This window comes from Eumetopias jubatus, unplaced genomic scaffold (genome assembly GCF_037043125.1).
Source record: "Eumetopias jubatus isolate StellerSeaLion01/CBP00866 unplaced genomic scaffold, mEumJub1_p1.0 scaffold_9, whole genome shotgun sequence".
Classification (NCBI taxonomy): domain Eukaryota; kingdom Metazoa; phylum Chordata; class Mammalia; order Carnivora; family Otariidae; genus Eumetopias; species Eumetopias jubatus.
The window spans coordinates 57145345-57168746 of NW_028274815.1; the positions used below are offsets into that span (position 1 = coordinate 57145345).

The window sequence follows — 23402 nt, forward strand, 5'->3', positions numbered from 1 at the left end:
GATGACATCACCAGGGCCGCTCGGTCTTAGCCAATCCGCTAGGGGGAGTCCGAGCGAAGTCCTAGCCAGCGAGTCAGCGGGGCGGGGAGCAGGGAGGGGCAAGAGGGGGAGGTGAGAGAGCGGGGAATGGGGCGGGCGACAGGCTCTCAAATACGCATGCACCAGAGGCGCGAAGCTTTGCGGGAAGTTGAGTCCCGGCTGCCCCGTCGTACCGCAGGTCTTCGGCGCCCACTGCCGTGTTCGAACTCTCTTTCCCGGCGTGCCGCGCGGTGCGGCCGCCCTCCGGGCTGTGTAAAGACCCCTCGGTCTAAGGCTTTCCTATTTCCTGGTTCGCCGGCGGCCATTTTGGGTGGAAGCGATAGCTGAGTGGCGGCGGCTGCTGATTGTGTTCTAAGGGGACGGAGTGGGGGAAGACGTTTGCTCTCCCGGAACAGCCTATCTCATTCCTCTCTCTCGATTACCCGTGGCTTGAAGAGTCAGGGCGGCGGCTGCAGCAGCAAGGGCGGCGGTGGCGGCGGCGGCAGCTGCAGTGACATGTCCAGCATGAATCCCGAATAGTGAGTGCAGGAGAGCACCGGTCGGCTGGGTCCATGGGCCAGCTTGGAAAAGCTTAAGGGGAGCGAGGAGGGCTGAGGCAGGGGTGGGGGCCTCGGCCTTGGTGAGGTGAGGGTGGTAGAGCAGGAGATGCTGGCGGCCGGGAGTCGGGCCCCATTGTCTGACGGAGGAGGGGCGGCCGGGGGGAGGGGTCGGGCCGGAGGGGTGAGCCGCCCGGGCCTGGACAGGTCAGGTTGGAGGCCTTGAGTGCCCGGCCGGTGCGGAGGAACAGTCTTTTGAGGGGGTTCGGGCGTTTGGGAGTCGGTGGTCGGGCGGTGGGAAGGGGTAGCTTCACGCGGAGGCAGTGACTTTGGAAGGAAGACTTGTTTTTAAGGGGAGAGGCTAGGGTGGGAGAGCTCTCCTAGAGGGCACTGTCAGACCCTGCGCCCGCACTCTGCGGAGCTGTCAGAATCGTCTGGGTGGAAACCAGCTTTACTCGTAAATCTTGAGCTTGTTGGCTCTATTTTTTCACCCTCCCGGCCAGGTTGCAGGTAATATGGATGCTTTTCAGGACTGCGTGGGATTGAGGGGAATGAGTAGATGGTGAGAAGAGATTTTAATTTTTAGTGTTGTGTTTTTTTTTTAAGTTATTTTCTGGAGTTCTTCAAGAACTCAAGGGGCCCATTTGCCTTCCTGAAAACCTGGGCATTTGTGAGAATTTTTTTAGAGGACACTGAAGTCATTTTGTCTTCTGTAGGTCGAGAAAAAAAAATAAACAGACCTAAGACGTAGGAACATTTTTCTGATATTATCAAAATAAAGGAAGACTGCTGTCAAGTTGAAAGAAACGAACGGGCTCTATGATCTGTAGGTTTTGGGTTACCTGCTTGAATGCTCGAAGATAGGGAGTGAGGTTCCATGACGTGTCATGAAAAGTTAATGCATTTCTTTTTCTTGCTTACTCAAGAAGTCAACACAGCATATGTGACACACCTGACACCTTTCCTGGGAACTGGTGTTCACTTTCCTTGGGAAGACTTCTGTTGGGCTCTCCTTAATGGACATTTACAACCCTCCTTCATTTTACGTATATAAATTAATGAATAATTGGAGGAGATTTAATTGGTATTCCTCTTCAGAGTCAGAAGGCTTTGGGGGAGAGAGGGATTTTATTTTATTTTATTTTAAGCAAAAATCAGTGTTTTAAAAGCTGAGTGTATTTGCTGCTTTGGTCAATTACTGCTAAACATTTCCCCTAAAAGGTCCACCCATCAGTTTAGCTGACTGTCATGTGTGTGTCACATGGCTCTTGCAAAATGCATTCCGACTTCAAGTTTTGTAATATGGTGATTTGATGCTGAAATGTCCCCTTTTGCACTAAACAGAAGCCACTGTATTCCATTAGAATTTTATATACTTTAAGAAGTTGTGGATAGTGTTCTCGTAGTGCCATATTTGCTATGTTGGCAGTTTTTGATTTCTTTATCAAGGACTCCGAGGACAGAGTTGGTTTTGCATAGTTAGGGAGAGTTGAACTTGAGGTCCCTAATTTGGTGGTTTTCCTGGCAACAATAAAGTACGTGGATTTGCCACTTATGGAGAATTGTAAACCTCCTCTTTTCAGGGAGTTTCTTATATTTGCTACATATTCTTAGTACTACAAATAGATCTTTAGGGTTAGTTGAACAGAACCATGACAAATTAGCCTCTGATTTTGTTTCTCCTTTTGTAAAATAGGATAGTAGGAGCCATTATTCCTATCAGGGTAGTTGTGAAATTCAAGTGTATGTAAAAGAAAACATAGCACTCTAGGTGGTATATGTCGTTATCATGTATGACATTCTAATAGTGCTAGGATTTAGGAATATGATCCTTACCCTCGAGTTTATAATGGGATATAGAAAATAGATTGTTGTATATGTCAAATACCAGTAGATCTAGTTTGTTGCACATGTGCAGGATGGATAGGAGCAAGAAGATTTCAAAGGAGGGTGGAGGGCTGTGGTTGGCTAGTCAGGTTCAGGAAAAATTGATAGAGACTTCTAAGGGAATTATTAGCAGATTTAGAGAAGTAGTAGGGAATGAGGAGGATTTCTCAAAGGGGAAGAAGGAAGAATGGTTAATAAATGGCAGTGATAGCAATTCTTAAGTATATACAGTGCCAAACCATCGGTTAGATTAATGACCTTAACAGAATCAAACCCAGACATCATTTTTATACTTTTTCTGCCATCGACTATGCCAGTACCAGGTCTACTATATTTATATTCTAGACCATGTCTGTAAAATAGGAGTTTGGAAAAACCTTTGGAGGAGCATTACTGAAAATTACTTGGAGAGGAGGTGATGGGTATTTTATTAGGGAAGGTCACAAGGGCAACCAGCAGGCAGATTTTTAACAATGTGACTTCAGCAGTTTTTTTCGTTTTGTCTTTAATGAAGTTTGTTACCGTCATAAAAGTAATTAGTGAAAAATTGGTAAATAGAGAAAAGGAAAAAAATAAAATAGAGTTTTATCACTGAATACAAGTCCGTTTACTTTAATACCTTGTTCTAAACTTTAAAATCTTAAATTAAAACTTTTAATGGGTGAGTGCCTTTCATGATTCCATGATGTCTTAATAGCTAGCATTTATAGCTACATATATGTTAGGTATATTATAAATTATAATACATGTTTGTTGTAGCACATGCATTATATGTTGATGTGAAAGGGGGTAGTATACTAGATAATATTTAAAAGTGCAATCTAAATGTTCCTTGGTTTTGGTTTATCATCTACTAATTTATCTTATTCCTTTTAGAAACATTTAGAACTCTTCATGGGTGCCACTGAATTTGGTAATGAAAATAGGTTCTTAACAAAAGAGGTTTGGTTCTGTCAGAAAGAACAGGATTTTAGATTATTGGTCAACATAGGATTACCTGTTGGTAGCTTTTTTATTGAATGCTTTTACTTTATGATCTTTAAATTGTAAGCTTGGTTTGGGAGTGAGGAGAAAAAGAAATATATCAGTCAAAGGTTAAATTTTAAGTTGTCCCTTTGACTACTTTCTATGTTATTTGGTTAAGCTTGGTTTGGGAGGAGAATAAGAAATACATCAGTCAATGGTTAAATTTTAAGCTGTTCTTTTGACTACTTTCTATGTTATTTGGCTAGTATGAGAGAAATGACAACCCTGGATTATCTTTATGGTATAGAAATTAAGGGTAATGACTGACTTGTCTGAATTTCAAGTACAAACAAAAAGAAAAAGCAACTGGAAGTGGAATCTGAATAATGGAAAAAGTAGTTGGAAAAGATCAGAGCTTTCTTTTTTCTGGAGATGTGAAGAAAGATTTTGATTTTTCTGAGCTAGGTGGTGAAGCAGGCAGTGATTATTTCAGCATACTGGTTAAGAAATGCTTAACATTATTCTCATACCAGAAACATTTTTTCTAATCCATTAGCTTTTAGTGGATTTTTTAGTGTCAAAGAAATCATTTTGGCTACTTCATCTATAAGGAATGTGTTAATAAAGTATGTGTACTTATCATGGATATACCAGTTAACTGTAATAGGAAGGACTGTAGTAGTCTACTTGGATCAACTGTAGTTCTTTAATGCAGAAAAATTTTATAGTAAATGCCTTGTTTTTGTTTTGTTTTTTTAATATGGCTCCGGAGTGATGTTTAAGATTATGGCTCAAGATTTAATCAGTCTTACAAACAACTCTTCTGTCATAGTAGACTTAAGGAACATTTGACTTTTTTTTTTTTTTTTTGCTAGCACCGTGCTTTGAATTAATCTGTCTTTTAATATAAGGGTTTGAATGTAAAAGCAACTTAATCAGTCTTATTATCTGTCAGTATAATTTCATTAGTAAGTATGTCATAATTGGCTTTTATAATTTTTATTTAGAACTTTTTTTTATTAGAAAAGAAGCATAAATCAACTAAAAGTAAGTTGCCTTTTTGTTGGTTGTCTTGATGACTTTTTGGTGGTGTTTGTAGTGGTTTGAAAAATTCAGAAAATTTTAAAGAAGAATAATAACCAGTATTCTCACTATTGGGTATATGATTTCATAACGTCTGTAGAGAATCAGCAGATGTGATTCTTTGGGTAGTGTAAGTTTCTAGGAGCTGTATAGAATCTCCACAGAATGGGGTGCCTGGATGGCTCAGATGGTTAAGCGTCTGCCTTCGGCTCAGGTCATGATCCCAGGGTCCTGGGATCAAGTCCCGCATCGGGCTCCCTGCTCAGTGGGGAGCCTGCTTCTCTCTCTCTCTCTCTCTCTCTCTCTCTCTGTCTCTCATGAATAAATAAATAAAATCTTTAAAAAAAAAAAAAAAGAATCTCCGCAGGATGAATCTTAAGAGTTTTGTGTGAATAGATGATCTTGTAAGATCATTTGAAGATAACTGAAATTTTGTGTTTAAAAATTTCTTTTCATAATTATGTTAAAATGAGAGCTGTTGACAGTTTCTTATATTCCAAATAAGATTTTTAAAGTTTAAAAAATAGTTAAAGATGGAAGAGCTTCAGAATCAAATGTTCTCTTGACAACTCTTTGACTTTTGAAGAGAATTTTGCTTTATAAGTGATTTTATTTCTTGGATAGTTCAGTCTTTTTTATTCTGGAAGCAATCTTAGTAATTTGTGGTTTGACATTTTGTTATAGTCGCATCCTATTAGCAATCCCTTGTGTACATATGTCTTCTTGGCCTCCTTTGACTATATGATTATGATAGTTTTACTATTTGCAGTTTTATAGTTTCGTTTTTAATAATTAAGAATAGATTCCTTTTGCTAATGTTATCTACTTTTGTCTCTAATATATGAAAATATTTAAGGTCAAATAAAATCCTTTTTAAAGTTTTTGAGATTTTTTTTTTTAAGGTTTGCTAAAAAGTACTTTGAGTGTTTCAAGATGAAAATAAGCCAAAAGTGGGTATAGGATGCCAGTGCATGGGATATTTTAGATGTGTTGCTTATCAGTTTTTTACCACTCTGAACTCAATTTTGGAGTTTTAGTAAGAGTTAGAAAAGGGGTGCCTGGGTGGCTCAGTCATTAAGCGTCTGCCTTCGGCTCAGGTCATGATCCCGGGGTCTTGGGTTCGAGCCCTGCGTTGGGCTCCCTGCTCAATGGGAAGCCTGTTTCTCCCTCTCCCACTCCCCCTGCTTGTGCTCCCTCTCTCGCTGTCTTTTTCTCTGTCGAATAAATAAATAAAAATCTTATAAAAATAAAAGAGTTAGGCAGAATGCCCCCCCCCTTTTTTTAAATCTTACAGGGAGAAGGGAGTGGTCAGACTATTCTACTGTTTTCCTGTAGAAAGTGGAGCTGGTACTGCTTCTTTGATGTCTAGAATAGAATTTAGGGAAGAACACCTAGGTCTTGGCTTTTCTTTGGAACTGCTCTGTGAGCGTTTCAGATTATAAAAGGGTAATGGTGGGGTGATATTTGAAAAAAAATAATAGTCTTGAGGAGCAAAAGAACAAATGTTGGTTTGTTGACTGACTTTAATAATTAAAGAAATGGGGTACAAAGGAGAAGTATGAAATGAAGCTTTCCTTGGTAGTATTGTGGCTGGTTGGCTCAGGTGGTCAGAACACTCAGCTTTATTAAATCCAAGGTTGTGATAGGTTCTGATTAAGTTTACTCTGTTCCTTGTTTGTAGATTCCTAATTCTGACAGGTAATGTTAAGTGTAAGTGCCTTTGCTCACAAGGAGGAACACCTTTGGAAACACCATTTTTTAATAGTAGCTAGTACTTAACAAGCGCTTACTCTGCTTGGCATAAGGTCCTCACACAGGGCATTTTCTGCAGGCTGCCCTTCAAACTAGTGAGCTTTACAAGTGAAGTTGAATAAATTATGTAACTGAAGTTTTCCAGAAACAGTGATGGATTCAACTTGTCTGAATGTATTTCCTTTGAATAACAGTGGTACTTAAATGGAATTATTCTTTGTCTTTTCCACTCTGCCTATAGATATTGTCCAACAACTTGACTGAGGGCAATTACTCTTTAAGTTTTTAATTCTAGTTATTAGTTTCAGGTGTACACTATGGTAATTCAACAGTTCCATACATCACCTGGTGCTCATCACAACAAATTCACTCCTTGATCCCCATCACCTATCTCTCCCATTCCCCACTCCCCTCCCCTCTGGTAACTGTTTTCTATATTTAAGAACCCACTTCTTGATTTGTCTCATTTTTTCCCCTTTGCTTGTTGGTTTTGTTTCTTACATTCCACATCTGAGTGAAATCATACGGTATTTGCCTTTCTCTGATTGACTTATTTTGCTTAGCATTATACTCTGGCTCCATCCATGTTGCAAATGGCAAGGTTTCATTCCTTTTTTATGGCTGAATAATATTCCATTGTATATAAATGTATATTTTTTACATCTTTTGTCCATTCATCAATCGATGGTCACTTGGGCTGCTTCTATATCTTGGCTACTGCAAATAATGCTGCTGTAGATATAGGAGTGCATGTGTCCCTTTGAATTAGTGTTCTTGTAGTCTTTGGGTATATAGGGCAGTTATTCTTAGCCCATTTATGGTCATGTACCCCTAGGAGCATTTGATGAACTCTGTGGACCTGCTCCCTTTGTGCATCCATGCTCATAACATTTTGCATAAAAGTGCATGCTGCTTTTATTTCCTGAGCCTATTCATGAACCTTAAGAATGCCTGATTTAGGAGATTGAAAACAGAAAAGAGAATGTTTACTACCACTCTTTCAAAATGTGAAAACCTGAAAATGACAGTTTAATTTAAAATCTGGTATCCTGAACTAATTAGTTTTTTAAAATGTGAGATGTGTTTGGGCATGCTTTATTTTGATGACCTATTCTGTTCTTTCTTTTTTCAAAATGCTACCTTTCTGTTTCTCATTAGGTTTTTAATATATGAATTGTTTCCAAGAGCCTCGAAACAGAGGCATACTAAGTTCACAGAACATTAGCATTCCCATTAAGAGCAATAGGTCATCTCTGTAGTATCTTTACTACCTCAGAATCCATATGGATGTAGTTAGGATAAATGTCTAGTCAAGTTTAGTATAGTCTTAAGCATTTGATGGAACTTGTAAAAATAGTTGAATAGCTAGGTTTACAAAAGGACATTTGAAGCAACTTTGTGAAAGACACACTGTGGATAATTATTTAGTGCTTTATTTGTAGATTGGTAGCTAGCACCTGTCTTCATAAAGAGCAGTTGGGTTCATCACTTACTAAAAGCTAATGAAGTCTGAACTCTAAAATTTATCATGCATTTTGAGCTGAGCTAACTTATTCTCTACTTAATGCAAATGTTCTAAATTAATTTAAACAGTGAATCACATTTTTCTTTATTTTGGTCAGGTCCTGTGTGCTCGTTCATTGATGGTTTGATCCATTCTGATAGGTTTTATATGTATGACTTAACTTACTGATATTTTTATCACCTGAATATATAAAATATATCATTGAAGGAATGTGGTGTGATAAAAAACGGCATTTGGAGTTACAAACCCTAGATTTAAGTTCAGACTGCCACTTAACCTCTGCAAGTTACTTATGAGTTTTGAGCCTGTTTCTTTATCCATAAAATGTGATTAGTACCACCTCAGTTCTGAGTCTCCAGAGTAAACTGTACAGTACTATGCAGATGTTATTTGAGATGTATATTCTAATAAAGGATGTTAGAATATATGTAAATGGCGAGTGGTTTCAATTTTAAAGCTTTTCTCACACATGATTAATCATCACACAATTGTCTGTTTTTGTCTACTTTAACAATTTTTTCAATACAGATTTAAAAAAAAATCTTCCAGTAAATACATACTTATATGTGTGTGTATACACATGCATGCACATGCGCACACACACAGAGTTAATGTAACCTTAGAAGAAATCTTGGTAAAGAAAACAGCCATCCTTTTCTCTGTTTTTTGATGTGTTTTTTTGATTATGAAACATGGACTCTGCTCCCGGATCCTTACCAATTAGTTAAGAACATGACTAATGCTCAAACAAGTATAATCAGTATCATAGTATTAGCACAGATTAAATCTTGTGATACTTTCAAAGAATAGAATGGGAAAATAGCACAAAAGATTTAGAGAAAAGGCCTATGATTTCTATCATTAACAGAAAGTTTTACTTACGTTTGGTTTACCTGGCGAGTAACAGAGCACTGAATAGCAGGACTTTCCAGAACCCCTGGTGCTAGTTGTGGGATGTGGTCAACAACTAACAATTTGAGTTGTTACCACCAGCCAGAAATTTTATGTATGTACATTCTTTCTCTCAATCCTGTGAAGAAATAGTATCCTAGTTTTACAGATGGGGAAACAGAGGCAGAGAAGAGTTAAATGGCTTGCCTAAGGGCATTCAGAGTAATTAGCAGAATTGGAATTTTAATTCAAGGGCCTGTGATTTCACAGTCCTAGTATGCTGTTTCTCATTTACTGTGGTTAACTCTAGGAATTTAAAATTTGAGCCAGTTAAGTGACTAACATTTCTGTGGTTAGTTTTAAAATTCATGATTACAGAGGTCTTTTTAGAAACGTTAAGGGTTTGTGAAGTACCTGTTTCCAGGTACATACTGTCTTTGACTTTCTCCTTCACATCTTGTGTTGGGTTCATATTTAAAGCTTCTTTAGGCTTGAAGTTAATTATTGCATCCATTCTCAGTTTTTCTACCCCCCTGACTGTTCTTGAATATTTATACTTGGGGCCTTAAAAGTCACAGAAAAGCCTTTCTGTGAGTAAAGCAAGTGAAGCCAAAGAACTGACTTTCTTTTGCTGGAGAGGGCACGATTGCTGCAGACCCTGTTATTATTGTATGTGTTACTAGGCTTTGGGAGTTGTGACTGGTGTGATCATAGTACTTAACAACTGTTAGTTGGGTCACTTTTAAACTTTTGCTTTAGATTATAATAGTAAACTCCTGTGATATTTTGTCAGCTATCTGAACAGAAGCTTTGGATAAATAGCTTCAAAGTTTTTGTCAAAGCTCTTGAAGGTTTTCATCAAGTTACCTTGCAGTTTGGAGAGAGGAAGGAAGAATAATAATAAAAGCCACTTACTGTGCTCCCGTAATGTGCCAGATACTGTGCTACAGGTTTTAGAGGCATTATTTCTAATCCTGACAAGAAGCTTAATTGAGTGATAGAGGGTGCTAATGGAATATATTACAGATGAGGAAATTGAGGCTCATGGTGGTGAGTGAGTACCTTGCCTCAAGATCTGACAGCTAGTATGTGATGGAATCTGGATTCAAATACAGGTCTTTCCAGCTCTAAAACCCATGCAGGTTTTGAAAGGTAGAAGAGGTAGAGGATAACACACCTCCTCCTGGGATAGTTTTCAGCAAATACTTGTTATATAGGTTGTGAGACCGTCTATCTACTCTCTTGTCCTCTTGTATGACTTGCCACTTCTTTAGCACTACCAAACTTTCCTTTATTTTCAGAATTCCTGCTTTGAATTTTTGGAACACTGTTCTATAAACAGAGCTAAAATGGAACCTGGAAAAGTAATTAATTGTCTCTAAATATCAAAGAAAAGTGTGTAGCCTTAGTACATCATGGGGACAGTTTTTAAAAAATTGCTTGGCTGTTTCCTTAAATTTGGAGGAATGACTCTTGTACTCTCAGATTCTTGATAATTGATTATTTTGACTGTTTATCTTGACTAACAGACTGCTTTTGTCCATAGCTGAAGGTTTATTTTGTTTTTTATTTAGTTTAACCCTTAAAGTAATATGTGCTTTATAAAATTCAAACAATGTAGAAACATGTGAAGGAACTGAAAGTTCTTACCTCTTTTCTCCAGCCTGATGGTCAATTTTGAATTGTTTTCTGTGGAGCATACTTAAAATGAGTGAAGAAGAAAAATTGGTGTCAGACACAGTTAACTGCAGCCCAAATTTTAATTAATCATTCCATACCCCAAAGTCTAATAGTGTATAGTTTAATAGTGAATAAAATTTGGCCACTGTGTCATGATATCATAGTCATAATTTTGTTTAAAATTTTACATGTGAGCTTAGTTTTAGGCTATTTTCAAGTATGACATTTATAAAAAGGTAAAATAACATGATTCCTTCATGCAAGTGAATTTGTTCCAGATGAAAAACAAATTTACTTTCCACTGAACTTTTTAAAAATAGTAGGCCTTTTCTAAGGTATATTTATATTATAGGTGACGTTATGAAATTTGTATTTGGGGGGTACTGTGTGTGGATAAAAACAACTTTATGTTATAGTCCCTCCACTGTTTTATTTTTGTCTTTTCTTCCTTCCAAAGGGTGGGATGTTGAGAATTTTGTTAATGTCAGTCAGCTTTCCCTTATAAAGTATTCACTGACATGTGAATTGTATCTGATAATTTAAATTTTATTTTATAAAAGAAAAAAATGTTTATTTTCATTTAATCAAAAAAGCTGACTTCATAAACTTGTGGCTACATTGGGAATGTGCCAATGCTATTTGCTTATAAACGCAATCCTACTCTACCTACTTAGAAATCATTTGTGTTATGACAGCTATGCTGAACAAATTTGCAAAGGTGTTAAGTCTGAAAAATCCCTCTGATTAACACTTTTTCCTCATTTTTTTTTCTTTTGGTTATAAGACTAATAAGAGCTTACTGCAGACTTTGAAAAAAGTATAAAGAAGAAAATATCAATTGCAATCCTAAAATTTACAAGTGTCCATTTTCCCCCATATTTTTTATGTGAAAATAAAAAAAAAACATGTGAAATGGGTTATACTAAACAAATGTAATCTTTTCACATAAGAGTGTTTCACATAGACAGTCTTTTTAGAAAAGATTTTAGAATTCCCAGTAGCATTTTAGATTCAGACATAAGCAGATTCTTTTCTTACTACATATTCTTTGTATGCGGTTTGGTAACTTCATGAGAAGGAAACCATTTTATCTAAGTAGAATTTTGAACCAAAGTTTATTTTAGTAACTTTTTAAAAGTATAATGCTTCATACTCACAATAGTGTCTTTTTTAAAGGTACAGAAAATTTTCTGTTAGTGCTTGCATGCAAAAATGGTAGAGGTATCAAGATTATGTCCAGGGGCGCCTGGGTGGCTTAGTTGTTAAGCGTCTGCCTTCAGCTCAGGTCATGATCCCAGAGTCCTGGAATCGAGCCCCACATCAGACTCCCTGCTCCGCAGGAAGCCTGCTTCACCCTCTCCCACTCCCCCTGCCTGTGTTCCTGCTCTCGCTGTGTCTCTCTCTGTCAAATAAATAAATAAAACACGAAAAAAAGAAAAAGAAAAAAAAGATCACGTCCAAATCTTAAATAATGGAAATAAGGAATCTCCAATATTGCTAAAGTAGACCATGAATTGACTTACTGGAAAACTGATAGCAAAAAATTTTTCACTTGCTATCATCTTTGATGCCCCACCATCCAGTTGTTAAAGGCTGTTAATTTCCCCCAAATCTACCCCTTTCTGTCTAGCCTTAATCTGTGTCAGTTTTACCTTAACTTTCTTAGCTTTCTCACTGAATTATCTCCTCTTTAAATTAAAATGCTTGTGTTGTTGTAAGTTCAGCAGTTCAAAGGAATTTTCTCTGATAATAAAAATACTTGTGCCTCAAAAGCAGCTATTAAGTTTTTATTTTATAGATTCCAGCATGATTTATGATTTGTTGATTTAACTTGAGAAAACACAAAATGTCTCTCTTATGTTTAAAAAATATCAGGAGCTAGCTTATCAAAGAGATTGTTGTTTTGTACCCATTTCACTAATGTCCTCACACTTTATTTTTTTAAACCTTTTTATTTTGAAATAAATTTAGATTTCTAGAAGAGTTGTAAAAACAGTACGAGAATTCCTGTATACCCTTTACCTAGCTTCCTCTTAATATTAACATCTTTCATACCAAGGTACATTTATCAAAATTAAGAAATTAACATTGGTACATTATTAACTAAACTATAGACTTTTATTACAGTTTCTTCAGTTTTTCTGTTAATGTCCGTCTTCTTTTGCAGAATGTAGTCCAGGATACCACGTTGTATTTAGTTGGTTCTACGTGTTAGCCTCCTTCAGTCTGTGAGTTTCTCAGTCTCCTCTTTTTTATGATCTTGACATTTCTGAAGAGTACTATTAAGTATTCTGTCGAATGTCCTTCAATTTGGATTTGTCTGATGTTTTCTCATAATTGGACTGGGGTTATGGACTTTGGGGAAGATACTGTAAAGGTGAAGCACTCTACTCGCCACATCATATCAGAGGGTACATGATATCAACATGACTTATTCCTGGTGATATTCACCTTAATCACTTAGTTAAAGTGTTGTCTGTCAGGTTTCTCCATTGTAAAGTTACTGTATTTCCCTTTCCATACTCTTAGAAAGTAGTCATTAAGAGCCCACACTCAACAAAACGGAATTAAGTCCATCTCCTGGAGGGAGGAGTATTCAAAGAATTTGTGGACACATGTTAAAGCCACCACAGTAATAAATATTTGGGGGGGACATACTTTGAGGCCATGTAAATATCCTGTTTTTCCTTAAAGTTTATTCACAAATCTTAGCATTCACCGGTGGATTTTGCCTGCAGCAGTTCCTTACTGTGGTGATCTATTAATGAATTTCTACCTCTCTAATTCCTTCTGCACATATTTTTAGACTCCTGTAAGGAAGATTGGTCTCTTCTCCTGTTTATTTATTTAATAATTGATACCAGTATGAACTCATGGATGTTTATTTTATTCTTTGGCTTATAACCCAATACATGGTTGTTTATTTTGTGGCTCAAGTTATTCTGCCTCAACCAGTGACAGAACTTTCAGGTTGGCTCCTGTGTCCTTTTGACATGCCATGTCCCCATCCATTTTTCCCCCTAGTTTTTGCCCAAAATGTTAATCAGGGATGGCTGTAGGTCTTCTTTAGTTGTATCTCACAATGAGAGAACCTGATTAAAAATACAAAATTAAAATGTTCTCTGATCTGTTAGCACGTGCTTTGTAAGAGGCACAGTGCTAGATTTTGGATACACAGGAGAATGAGTTGGTTTATCTTCACACTCACAGATATGTCAGACATAAGAGTGAGGAAAAATAGATTCCAGGCTACTGAGGGGGAGAAAATATTCAGTGTCATAGTAAATTAGACATGAAAAAGACTAGAGGAAGTTCTGAGAACAGTGAATAGGATTTACTAGAAAATATAAAGTAGAAGAGTGGTTATTACAGTTGTGACTATAGATATCCGACTAGAATAATATAGTTTTTTCACTTAAGTCAAATTATATTGTAGACTGATCCAAGTTCTTGGGGAATAGAAGAAAAATACATTTAAAGTCTCACCATTTGCTAAATTATTCTTGACTTTATACCAGAATTCTCACCTTAGGCTGTTTTTAGATTTGCATATTTTTGTCAACATTTTTACTGTATTCTGTTTTATAAATTATAGTTAGAGAAATATCTTTAAGCAGTCTCAAATCTCTGAATTCTCTTGAACATTTGGAATATTAATAATTTAGAAATAAGCTACTACAGTAGTAATTTTATTTTTTTATTTTTTATTTTTTAGTGGTAGGTAATTTTAAATGTCCCAATGCAAGTAACATGCTATTGATCACACTCTCCAGGTGTGTTTATTCAACAAGAGGAAGAAGTTTGTGAGATTGATTTTGTTTGCCATTCTCCTCGATGTCTCTTGTCATGTTAGTAAACCTGATGGCTTGGGAGAGAACAAAGTAGTCTTTAGCAATAATTATCTCATTGCAGAGAAGAGTGCTCAACTGTTCTTATTATTTATAATAGCTGTGAACCTTAAATTATCAGAAACTCATAAATGTTTTAAAGTAACACTATTTAAAAGTTAAAATGAATGTGATGATTGAAAAAGTTGATTTTTAGAAAATTGACTATTAATTTCATTTAGCCATAATGTAATTTGTAACACTTACTAGGAGGCATTCCTGTTTTTCTTTTTCCAGCCTTATGGTTACTCTGAAATAAGTTGATCTTTAAGGTAATGAATATTTGTGGCCTACTGCTGTCCTTTATTGTAATGGGTTACAGTATAGCCATTTCAGGGGGTGTTTATTGAGTATTTACTGGATGCCTGGCACAGTGCTCTGGGAGATTGGTAAATTCAGGGCATTTGTTGTGTCTACATTTCTGTTAAAAGCGAAGTAATATTAATGGTGAGATTATTCTTGCTAACTGAAATGTAAATTGTTAACATGTACCATGTACTCATTGCTGATGTTCAGTGTTCATCATTCTTAAGAATTTATTTAGTCAGAGGAGGGTGTCAGTAGTACTAAAGTCAGTTACCAGCTTTACTGGCTAATAAAAGTTGTTTGGTATTAGGTATTATTTATTAAGGGTAAATTTTACAATTATTACCCCTTCCCCCCTCCTTTTTTCTTTAGGATCTCAAACTGGAAAGGATGTTAGTTATTTAGTTCATCCTGTGCTTCAGTCTCCTTCCTAATGACTTGTTGAAAAGCTTCTTATTTCCTTCTGTGATTTTTATTTTGTTGCTGACAAGGGCACTTTGGATTTTTTTTTAATTCTTTTTTTTTCCAGGTATAATTAGGAACAATAAATGTATTATGATAACTTGGTAAACCTAGAAAAAAATTTTAAGTAATATGTATTACTGTGTAAACCTAGGTAGCAGTTGATGAATATTCACAGAGATTATTTCTGAAAGTTTTATATCTTTCTTACATTTAAATAATGATAATTGTCATCTAAATTTAAATTGTGAGTGATATTTGGGTTTCATCTTAAGTACAAGTATCATTTTTTTTAAATTACAAAGGACAAAACTGAAAATCATGAATAGGTTTCCTTAAAAAATCTGTAAATTCTAAATTTTGGGGTCCTTTTGAAATTACTTAAAAGAATACATAGCAGTGGTCCAAGTTGAAGAGGATCTGTGAGGGACTCCTTGGGAGGCCATGGGCAGTATGTTGTCTTTAGGTCCTGGAAGGAATCCCTGGGGCTGGTTTTTGAGTTAGGCCTGGGAGGTTAATGTATGTAAATAGAGCCTAGCTTTCAGTTTCTGAAGAAAGCTTTAATACAAACTTAGTAAGTTGGTAAAGTTGTATGTTTATGTAAACAGCATTTGATTTTACCACATCTCTAGTCTAAAATATTTTTTAATACAGGTTTTTAGAATTTAAATGATCTTTTTTTTTTTTTTTTAAATGGGGAGAATTCCAGGTAGATGCTAGGAAAGGATCGTAAAAGCCCCTTCATTGGAGGATTGCTATGAAATAATGATCTGGTCTTGGAATTTGAAGGAGAGATTTGTTTCATTGGCAAGAACAATGGAAAGTTAACTCCCTGTATTCTAATGCTGCAGAGGAGTGGAATTTATCTAGCATAAGTCTCTTGGGCTCTCCAAGAGTACACATTACTTCTATTTCTTTCATTCTTTCCTTGGAAGTAGAAGTTCATTGATCTCAAGAGATCATGGGTGGCATTACTTACCTTTTACATAATTCTGCCATGTTTAGTGATTCCTGAAAAGGGCTTCTGCCGTTGGTTGCAGTTTGGGCTTCTGAAGCCATTCATGGGCCTTTTAGAAGTCCTCAAGTGAGCTATTATTGGCTATATTTTTGCTGTAGAACTTACAATGCAGTATGCTTGTTATTAATGTGATCTTCTTTTTCTTTTTGCAGTGATTATTTATTCAAGTTACTTCTGATTGGCGACTCTGGGGTTGGAAAGTCTTGCCTCCTTCTTAGGTTTGCAGTAAGTTGAAATTGAAATGCCTTTAAAGAAATTAATGCTGTGTGTGTTTTCTAGGTAGATAAAGGATTAAACAATTTTATTTGGAATAAAGTAGTTCTTCCAGAATTTATATATTTAAAAGCCTCCGAGTGTATATTCCCAGTGATATCTTCGACTCTTAAGTAGAGGAAATGCTGTTGCTTTTAAAAGAAATTCAGCTAAGCATGATTATGAAGTTAGAATGTCTAATACTCTTGGTAGAGTTCAAATAGTTGGCCTTTGTTTAAGTGACTTGATGAAAAAATGAATCTTCAAGGAAAATTTTAGTAGAATAAAGGAAGAAGCCGGGCCTGGTACAAACTTTTTTTTTTTGACAATGGCATACATAGTGTTTTATATGCTGCACTTTACGAACAGGTATATAACTTTAAACCTACTGAATAGAATCCACAGTCTCCTTCATAGTCTTTCTCAACTGCCTTCAAATTTAGCATGTTTTCCTTCTCGCTGTCTAGGTCATTGGTTCTCAGAGTATGGACCAAAGACCCTTGGGGATCATCAAGACTTTCTCAGAGGGTCCATGAGATTAAAACTTTTATCCTAATAATACTAAGCCATTAGTATTTACTAAGTAAGTACTTACTTAGTACTAAGACAAAAGACATTTGCTTTTTCACTGTGTTGACATCTGCTCTGATGATGCAGATGCAGTGGTGGATAAAACTGCTGGTGCCTCAGCACCACATTAAGGCAGTGCTAAGTGCTGAACTGTATTCATAGTCATGGTATTTACCTGTATTTATTCACGGGGCGGGGGGGGAGTTTTCATTTAAGAGTTTCTGATGAGAACAGTAAAAATGATTAATTTCTAAAAATCGTGATCCTTGAGTATTCTTTTTTTAAATGTTCTGTGTGAGAAAAATGAGTACATATAAAGCACTTGTACTGCAGACTGAATTATGTTGGTTGTCTTGAGGAAAATAAAAGCACTTACGTAGTTGTGAGCTGAACTAGCTGCTTTTTCATTTTTTAATTTGTGTCTTTTTGTTTTACTTGAAAGAACAACTGACAAACTAGTTATGTATAATTTGATGGTATTGGGCAGACATTTTCTCAAATGAACTGAGACTATCATTTCAAGGAAAATATCTGATAGCATTTGCGGTCTGTAATAAAATTCAAGCTTTCTAGTCTTCAGGGGAAGATTAGAAGTTCAGAAAACTTAAAATTCACCACTGTGAGCTTACTAGCTTATAAGATACTGTGTCTTTTCTGATGAGTGACCGTATTAGTGAATATCATTTAAAAAATGTATAATTTTTTTTTAAGATTTTATTTATTTATTTGACAGCGCAAGAGAGCACAAGCAGGGAGAGCAGCAGAGGGAGAGGGAGAGGGAGAAGCAGGTTCTCCGATGAGCAGGGGGCCTGATGCAGCTTCAATCCCAGGACCCTGGGATCATGACCTGAGCCGAATGCAGACACATAACTGGCTGAGCCACCCAGGCGCCCCTAATATAATTTTATTATATGTAACAGTGAAACCAAGGAACTACTAGAATAAAACATAGGTGGCTCTTTAATCTTGTGTGAAAATACTTTCTAACATGGAAACATACCAGGAAAGAAAGGATTGTTAAATTTGATTGCATTAAAATTAATGTCAGGCGCATGAAAATGTTAGAAAACATGATACTAGCAAAAAAATATATGAGGAAGGGATGATCTTCTCAATATATAAAGCACACTTACATACTAAAAAAAGGATGTTTGTCCTAATGGAAATATGGGCAAATACACAAATGGGCAGTTCACAAAAGAAACAAATTGACAATAAATATGAAAAGTTCAATTTTATTTGTAATTAAAGGACTTTAAAACTAGGTAGTACTTAATTTTTATTAAATTGGCAAATATTAAAATCAGGAATCATCCCTATATTAAATCAGCAATGCTAGGTATGTGGGAAGAATCTGGCATCTCTTGATGAAAATGAGTACAGCCTGAGGTGTCTATGTTGCAAAGAAAATCTTCTCTGGGATGCTTGTTGATCTAAGTCACAGGTTTTCAAGATTATTTATTTATTTATTTGACAGAGAGACAGCAAGAGCAGGAATATAAGTAGGGGTAGTGGGAAAGGGAGAAGCAGGCTTCCCGCTGAGTAGGGAGCAGGGATCCCGATGCGGGGCTTGATCCCAGGACACTGGGATCATGACCCAGGCCTAAGGCAGACACTCAACGATTGATCCACCCAGGCGCCCCTAAATCACAGGTTTTCAGTACTGCCTTCCCACACAGCAGAATTGCCTGGGAAGCATTTAAAAAATACTGATTCCCGGGCCTCTAGAATAGGGATGAGCTGCACCAGGTATAATAATGAAATGTATAAGCTATGGGAGCACAGAAGGAAGAATCTCTGACTATTCACCAAGAGTTAAAGAACGTTTGGACAGTCAGTATTGCCTGAGCTCAAAATCCAAGAATGAATAAAAATTGTGACCCAGGGGCTAGGGATTAGGAGGTATGCATAAAGAAATATTGAAAATTTGGACAGAAGGAAGAGAATGTGTAATGGCTCAGAGGTATGCAAGTAAGGCACATTTAGGAACTTATAAAAATTCTAAGAAAGCATTTATATATTTCCGACAAAGTCCCTGTCATGTGGGAGTGCTAAATGAATGTTTATTGCACTCATTCTGTTCTCCCTCCTCTTTCTGCCGTACCTGATACTTATTAGGCTCTCGTTTAGAAAGAAGTTACAAGATTTTTAAAAAATGAATGCCTAGTAATGGTGACCAGCATTTTGTCAAATTGCACTCAGTGCTTTAAAAATATCCTTTTACTCAGTGATTCTGCATGTGCATAAATGTGACTGTATGAGGAAGTCAACATGGCTACCTCTAGACACTTGGAACTCTCTGACACATTTTACAGTTTTCTTAGATCTTTTTTGTTTTAATTCCATGTACACATTACATTCAACATTATGGAGACTTGCCCACACTGATTTCCTTTCTTCCCTTTCTCTTTTTTGGAGTGTTGTAATGTGAATCCTAAATGTGTCACTTTACTCCTATATACTTCAATATGCATTTCTAAAAACTGGACATTTTGGGGGTGCCTGGCTGGCTCAGTTGGTGGAGCATGTGACTTGATTTCGGGGTTGTGAGTTCGAGCCCCACACTGTGTGTGATTACTTAAAATCTTTAAAAAGTAAATAAATAAAAATTGGACATTTTCTTATAAAATAACAATGCCATTGTCAGCTTAGAAAATAAATTTTGCTGATTGTCTCAGAAGTGTGGTATCACAGTTGTTTTGAATCAGGGTTCAGACATGGTCTGTACCGTCCATTTGGTGGTTTGCTGCTTAATTTCTTAATCTAGAGTTTTTCCAGCCTCCTTTTTTACTTACGTATTTTTCATGTCTTTTACTTTTTGCAGAACTTAGGCAGTTGTCATATAGATTATCCAACATTTTAGATTTGTCACTTTGCTTCTTTGTGGTGACTTTAAACTTTTCCTTTATCCCTCATGTTACTGTAATTGGAAGCCCCAGAACTCTGCTATTCTTATGGTAGCTACTAGCCCCATGTGGCTTTTTAAATTTAAATTAATTAAATTTGAATTAAATTTAAAATTCAGTTCCTTATTCTCACTAACTAGTGGTTACTGTTTTGACTAGCACAGTTTATAGAACCTTTCCATCATCAAAGAAAGTTCTCTTTGATAGGGCTGCTCTTAATAGATTTAGGCCCATCTTTGTTGGCAGAGTACTTGCTAGGTGTTGCCTTGTGCTGGCTTAAGATTGTTCATTGGGTTTAGGTGGTGATAGCTGATCTCACCATTCACATATCTTTTCACAAACATTTTCACTTGAAAAAGTTTTGTTTCCATTTTGAATATCATAACAGATACTTGAGGAAAATAGGTGTAATTTTAAAAGTTTATCATTGGGTTAAACATTGTTCACACAAAAACTTGTGCACAGATGTTCATAGCAGCATTATTCATAGTAGCCAAAAAGTGGAAACAACCCAAATGTCTGTCAGCTGATGGATAACAAAATGTGGTCTGTTCACACAATGAACTATTATTTGGCCATAAAAAGGAATGAAGTACTGGTACATGCTGTAACATGAATGAGCCGTGAAAACTTTATGCTAAGTGAAGGAAGCCAGACGCCAAAGGCCACATCCATTCACATGAAATGCCCAGAATATGCAAAGCCATAGGGACAGAAATTGCATTAGTAGTGGTTTCTGGGGTTGAAGAGGAGATGAAATGAAGAGTGACTGCTACTAAGTTTCCTTTCGGGGTAATAACAATGTTCTGCAATAAATAATGGTGACAGTTGTACAACCTTAGGAATATACTAAAAACTACTGAGCTGTGCACTTTAAAATAAATTTTACGGTATGTGTATTATATTACAATTTTTAAAAGTCATAGCTAGGAAGTAAAAGTGACTCCTAAAAAAAACTGGAAGAGAATGACATGAGCATTCCTTTGTGGTGAATACATTGGATGGAGGGTCAGGGGAGCAAGAGTTTTGCTGATTAGCAAGTAGAAAAATCATTTGTAATCATTGAAAATATGAAACTTTTTTTGATATGATGTATGTAAAGAATTTGCCTAGAGATGTTTGGTAAAATAAAAGAAGAGCTATTGAGAAAATCCTAAGAAGAAACTGCTATTAAAAAGTGTATTGTAATCAGAACATGAACTGAGTACTGGAGTGGGATGAAGTAGCTGTTCTCAACCTGTTATGGCTTATAAACTTTATCAACTTTGTAGATAAAAGTTGACATTATATTTTCATATTTCCTCTATTGAACATTAATTTTATATGTTGACTTTTTTTTCCCTTCAGGATGATACATATACAGAAAGCTACATCAGCACAATTGGTGTGGATTTCAAAATAAGAACTATAGAGTTAGATGGGAAAACAATCAAGCTTCAAATAGTAAGTCATTTTTAGACTAGAATTTGTTTTGGAAATCATTTTGGTAAATTTAAAATGTATTATTTGTTACTTTTTAACATGCTAAAATTGAAAGGATCTTAAGAATCATGTACTTGTGATAGAATGGTAGAATAAGAATTTAGATTAAAAATGACTTCTCTAAGATTATCTTCCTCGTTGAATTTTCTGTTCATAAAGTAAAGAAATACATGTAAGTCATACTTGGTCCTAGTTCTTTTTCTTGTGCTTTTATCATTTGTCTGGGGGGTCCTCAGTTGAAGTTTACCTTAATAGTGAAAGTAGATTGAGCATTTCCTGATGTCTTTTACTGTGCTGAATACTGTGGAGCATTAAAAGAAACCTTAGGGGAGAGGGTTTTTATATGTGGTCAGTTGAAAAGTTTTGTTTAGTTCTTTTGTATTTATTAGATTGTATGTACCAACTCTGTAGAAACAATTTTATTGGAAAGGAACTTAGCTTTTTTAACATGTTTTACAGCTCAGAAAACTAATGCCAAGATATTCAATGACTTGCCCACAGTTACTGGCAGAACCAAGTGACTCACAGCTTGCTTTCTTCAGTATTTTGTGTCCCTGTGCCATCCTAGCCCCCTTACGCATTGCTTCCATCCCCAACCCTGAATTAAAAACAGGCAATTGTAGTAGTTCAGTTGTATCACCTTTATATGGGTTTGGGCACTACAAGTGTGGACATATTGGTCTTTAAAAACATTAATTTCTGGGTATCTTTCGGTATTGACTCTTCGTACAAGGTAACAAAACCATTGACTGCTAGAAGGAGTTCTGGATTTGAAGTCAGGAAACTTGGATATGTTATCTTCACTCTGGTATTTACGAGTCAAAGAGTCATGTGTTTAACTTTCTTCAGCCTTTTTCCTGGGACTCCATTTCTTATCTCTAAAATGATCATGATGGTCCTTGATTTACTAACTTACAAGGTAGTTGTGAGAACCAAATCCAGTAGCTCTCTGTGGATATGATAATGTATGTGAAAGCCTGTTGTAAACTTTTGGACATTATATAAATGTTACTGATGATGTGACATACCCAAATAAATGGATATTTGACAGTTTTTTGTTTTTTTAGTTGCCCCGTTTTCTCATCTGCCTTTGATAAGAAAAAAGAAGGTACATTACAAAAGAACGGTGGATCCATACAAGTGAACATACTTGATACTACAAATTAGGACTTGCAAGGATATAGTTATCAGAGATAGCTTACTTCTTTCAGCCCGTGAACAGATTACCTTTCATATTGATTTTTCCCATTGTATGTAGAGTGCCAACTTTATACTTGGTACTGTACCACAAAGAATATTGCAAAAAAAGATGTACGCAACTGTCTAACCTAATTAGTAATGTGAAATGATTATGTGTCATCACTGAGCTCATAAGATTTTAGTGTATATTTGTGAAACACCCATTTATTGTTACTTTCCTGTGGCTGGAAGGCATCTAACAGGTCAGTCACTCGGTCTTCTTTCATCTTCAGTGGGAATTTCCTTTTGCTATCTGGTGCCCTTTTTTTTGAACACTTCTGGGAAGTTCACCATTTTTCAAAGCAGCTAGTTCCATTTATAAATAACTTCTGATTGTTAAGTCTTTATATTGAGCTGAAGCCAGTTTCCTTTAATTTCTCTTACTCCTCTGCCTTTCGGAGCCGCCTAAACGCAATTAATTTCATTTTCTATTGGCAGCCTGCCCTTTAGATTGATCTTATCAAAACCTTCTACCTCTGAAGTCAGTCATTCCTTTCTGGAAGCATGTTTCCAGAACCTTTTACAATTTTGGTCACTCCTGCACATTGTAGGAGTGCCTTTTATTAAAATGTGATTCCTAAAATCAAATATGAGATAGAGGCCAGCCAGTGTGAACTACATGGGGTAAATTTTCTCTTGATTGGGACTTTGAATTTTTTTTCTCCCCTGCACTTCAGGATTCATGCCCTTTTCTCATAATTAATCCATTCAAAGATAGATGCAAGGTTATAGAGATGAAGGAAACAGAGCCCCCTAGGAAGAGATTCCATTTCAGTGGGAGAGACAAACATGGAAAAATCAGTTATCCTGTGATTATGAGGAGTAGTGAGAATTAGATACAAAGGGTGATCAGTTAGAGAGGAAAGTACTGTTAGGATGAAAAGTCACAGGAGTTTTCAGAGCGGCAAGGAGAACATCAGA

At 36.3% G+C, this 23402-nt stretch overlaps 1 protein-coding gene across 1 annotated transcript in view; it reads left to right on the top strand.

The window, feature by feature from the left end:
* The first annotated feature begins 317 nt into the window (after positions 1 to 317).
* RAB1A (RAB1A, member RAS oncogene family) overlaps positions 318 to 23402 on the top strand; it is a 29013-nt gene continuing 5928 nt past the window's right edge. The window contains exons 1-3 of the mRNA XM_028093871.2: positions 318 to 557; positions 16185 to 16257; positions 21108 to 21203. Coding sequence (XP_027949672.1) covers positions 535 to 557; positions 16185 to 16257; positions 21108 to 21203 — 192 coding nt within the window. The 5' untranslated portion in view covers positions 318 to 534. The remainder of the gene's footprint in view (positions 558 to 16184; positions 16258 to 21107; positions 21204 to 23402) is intronic.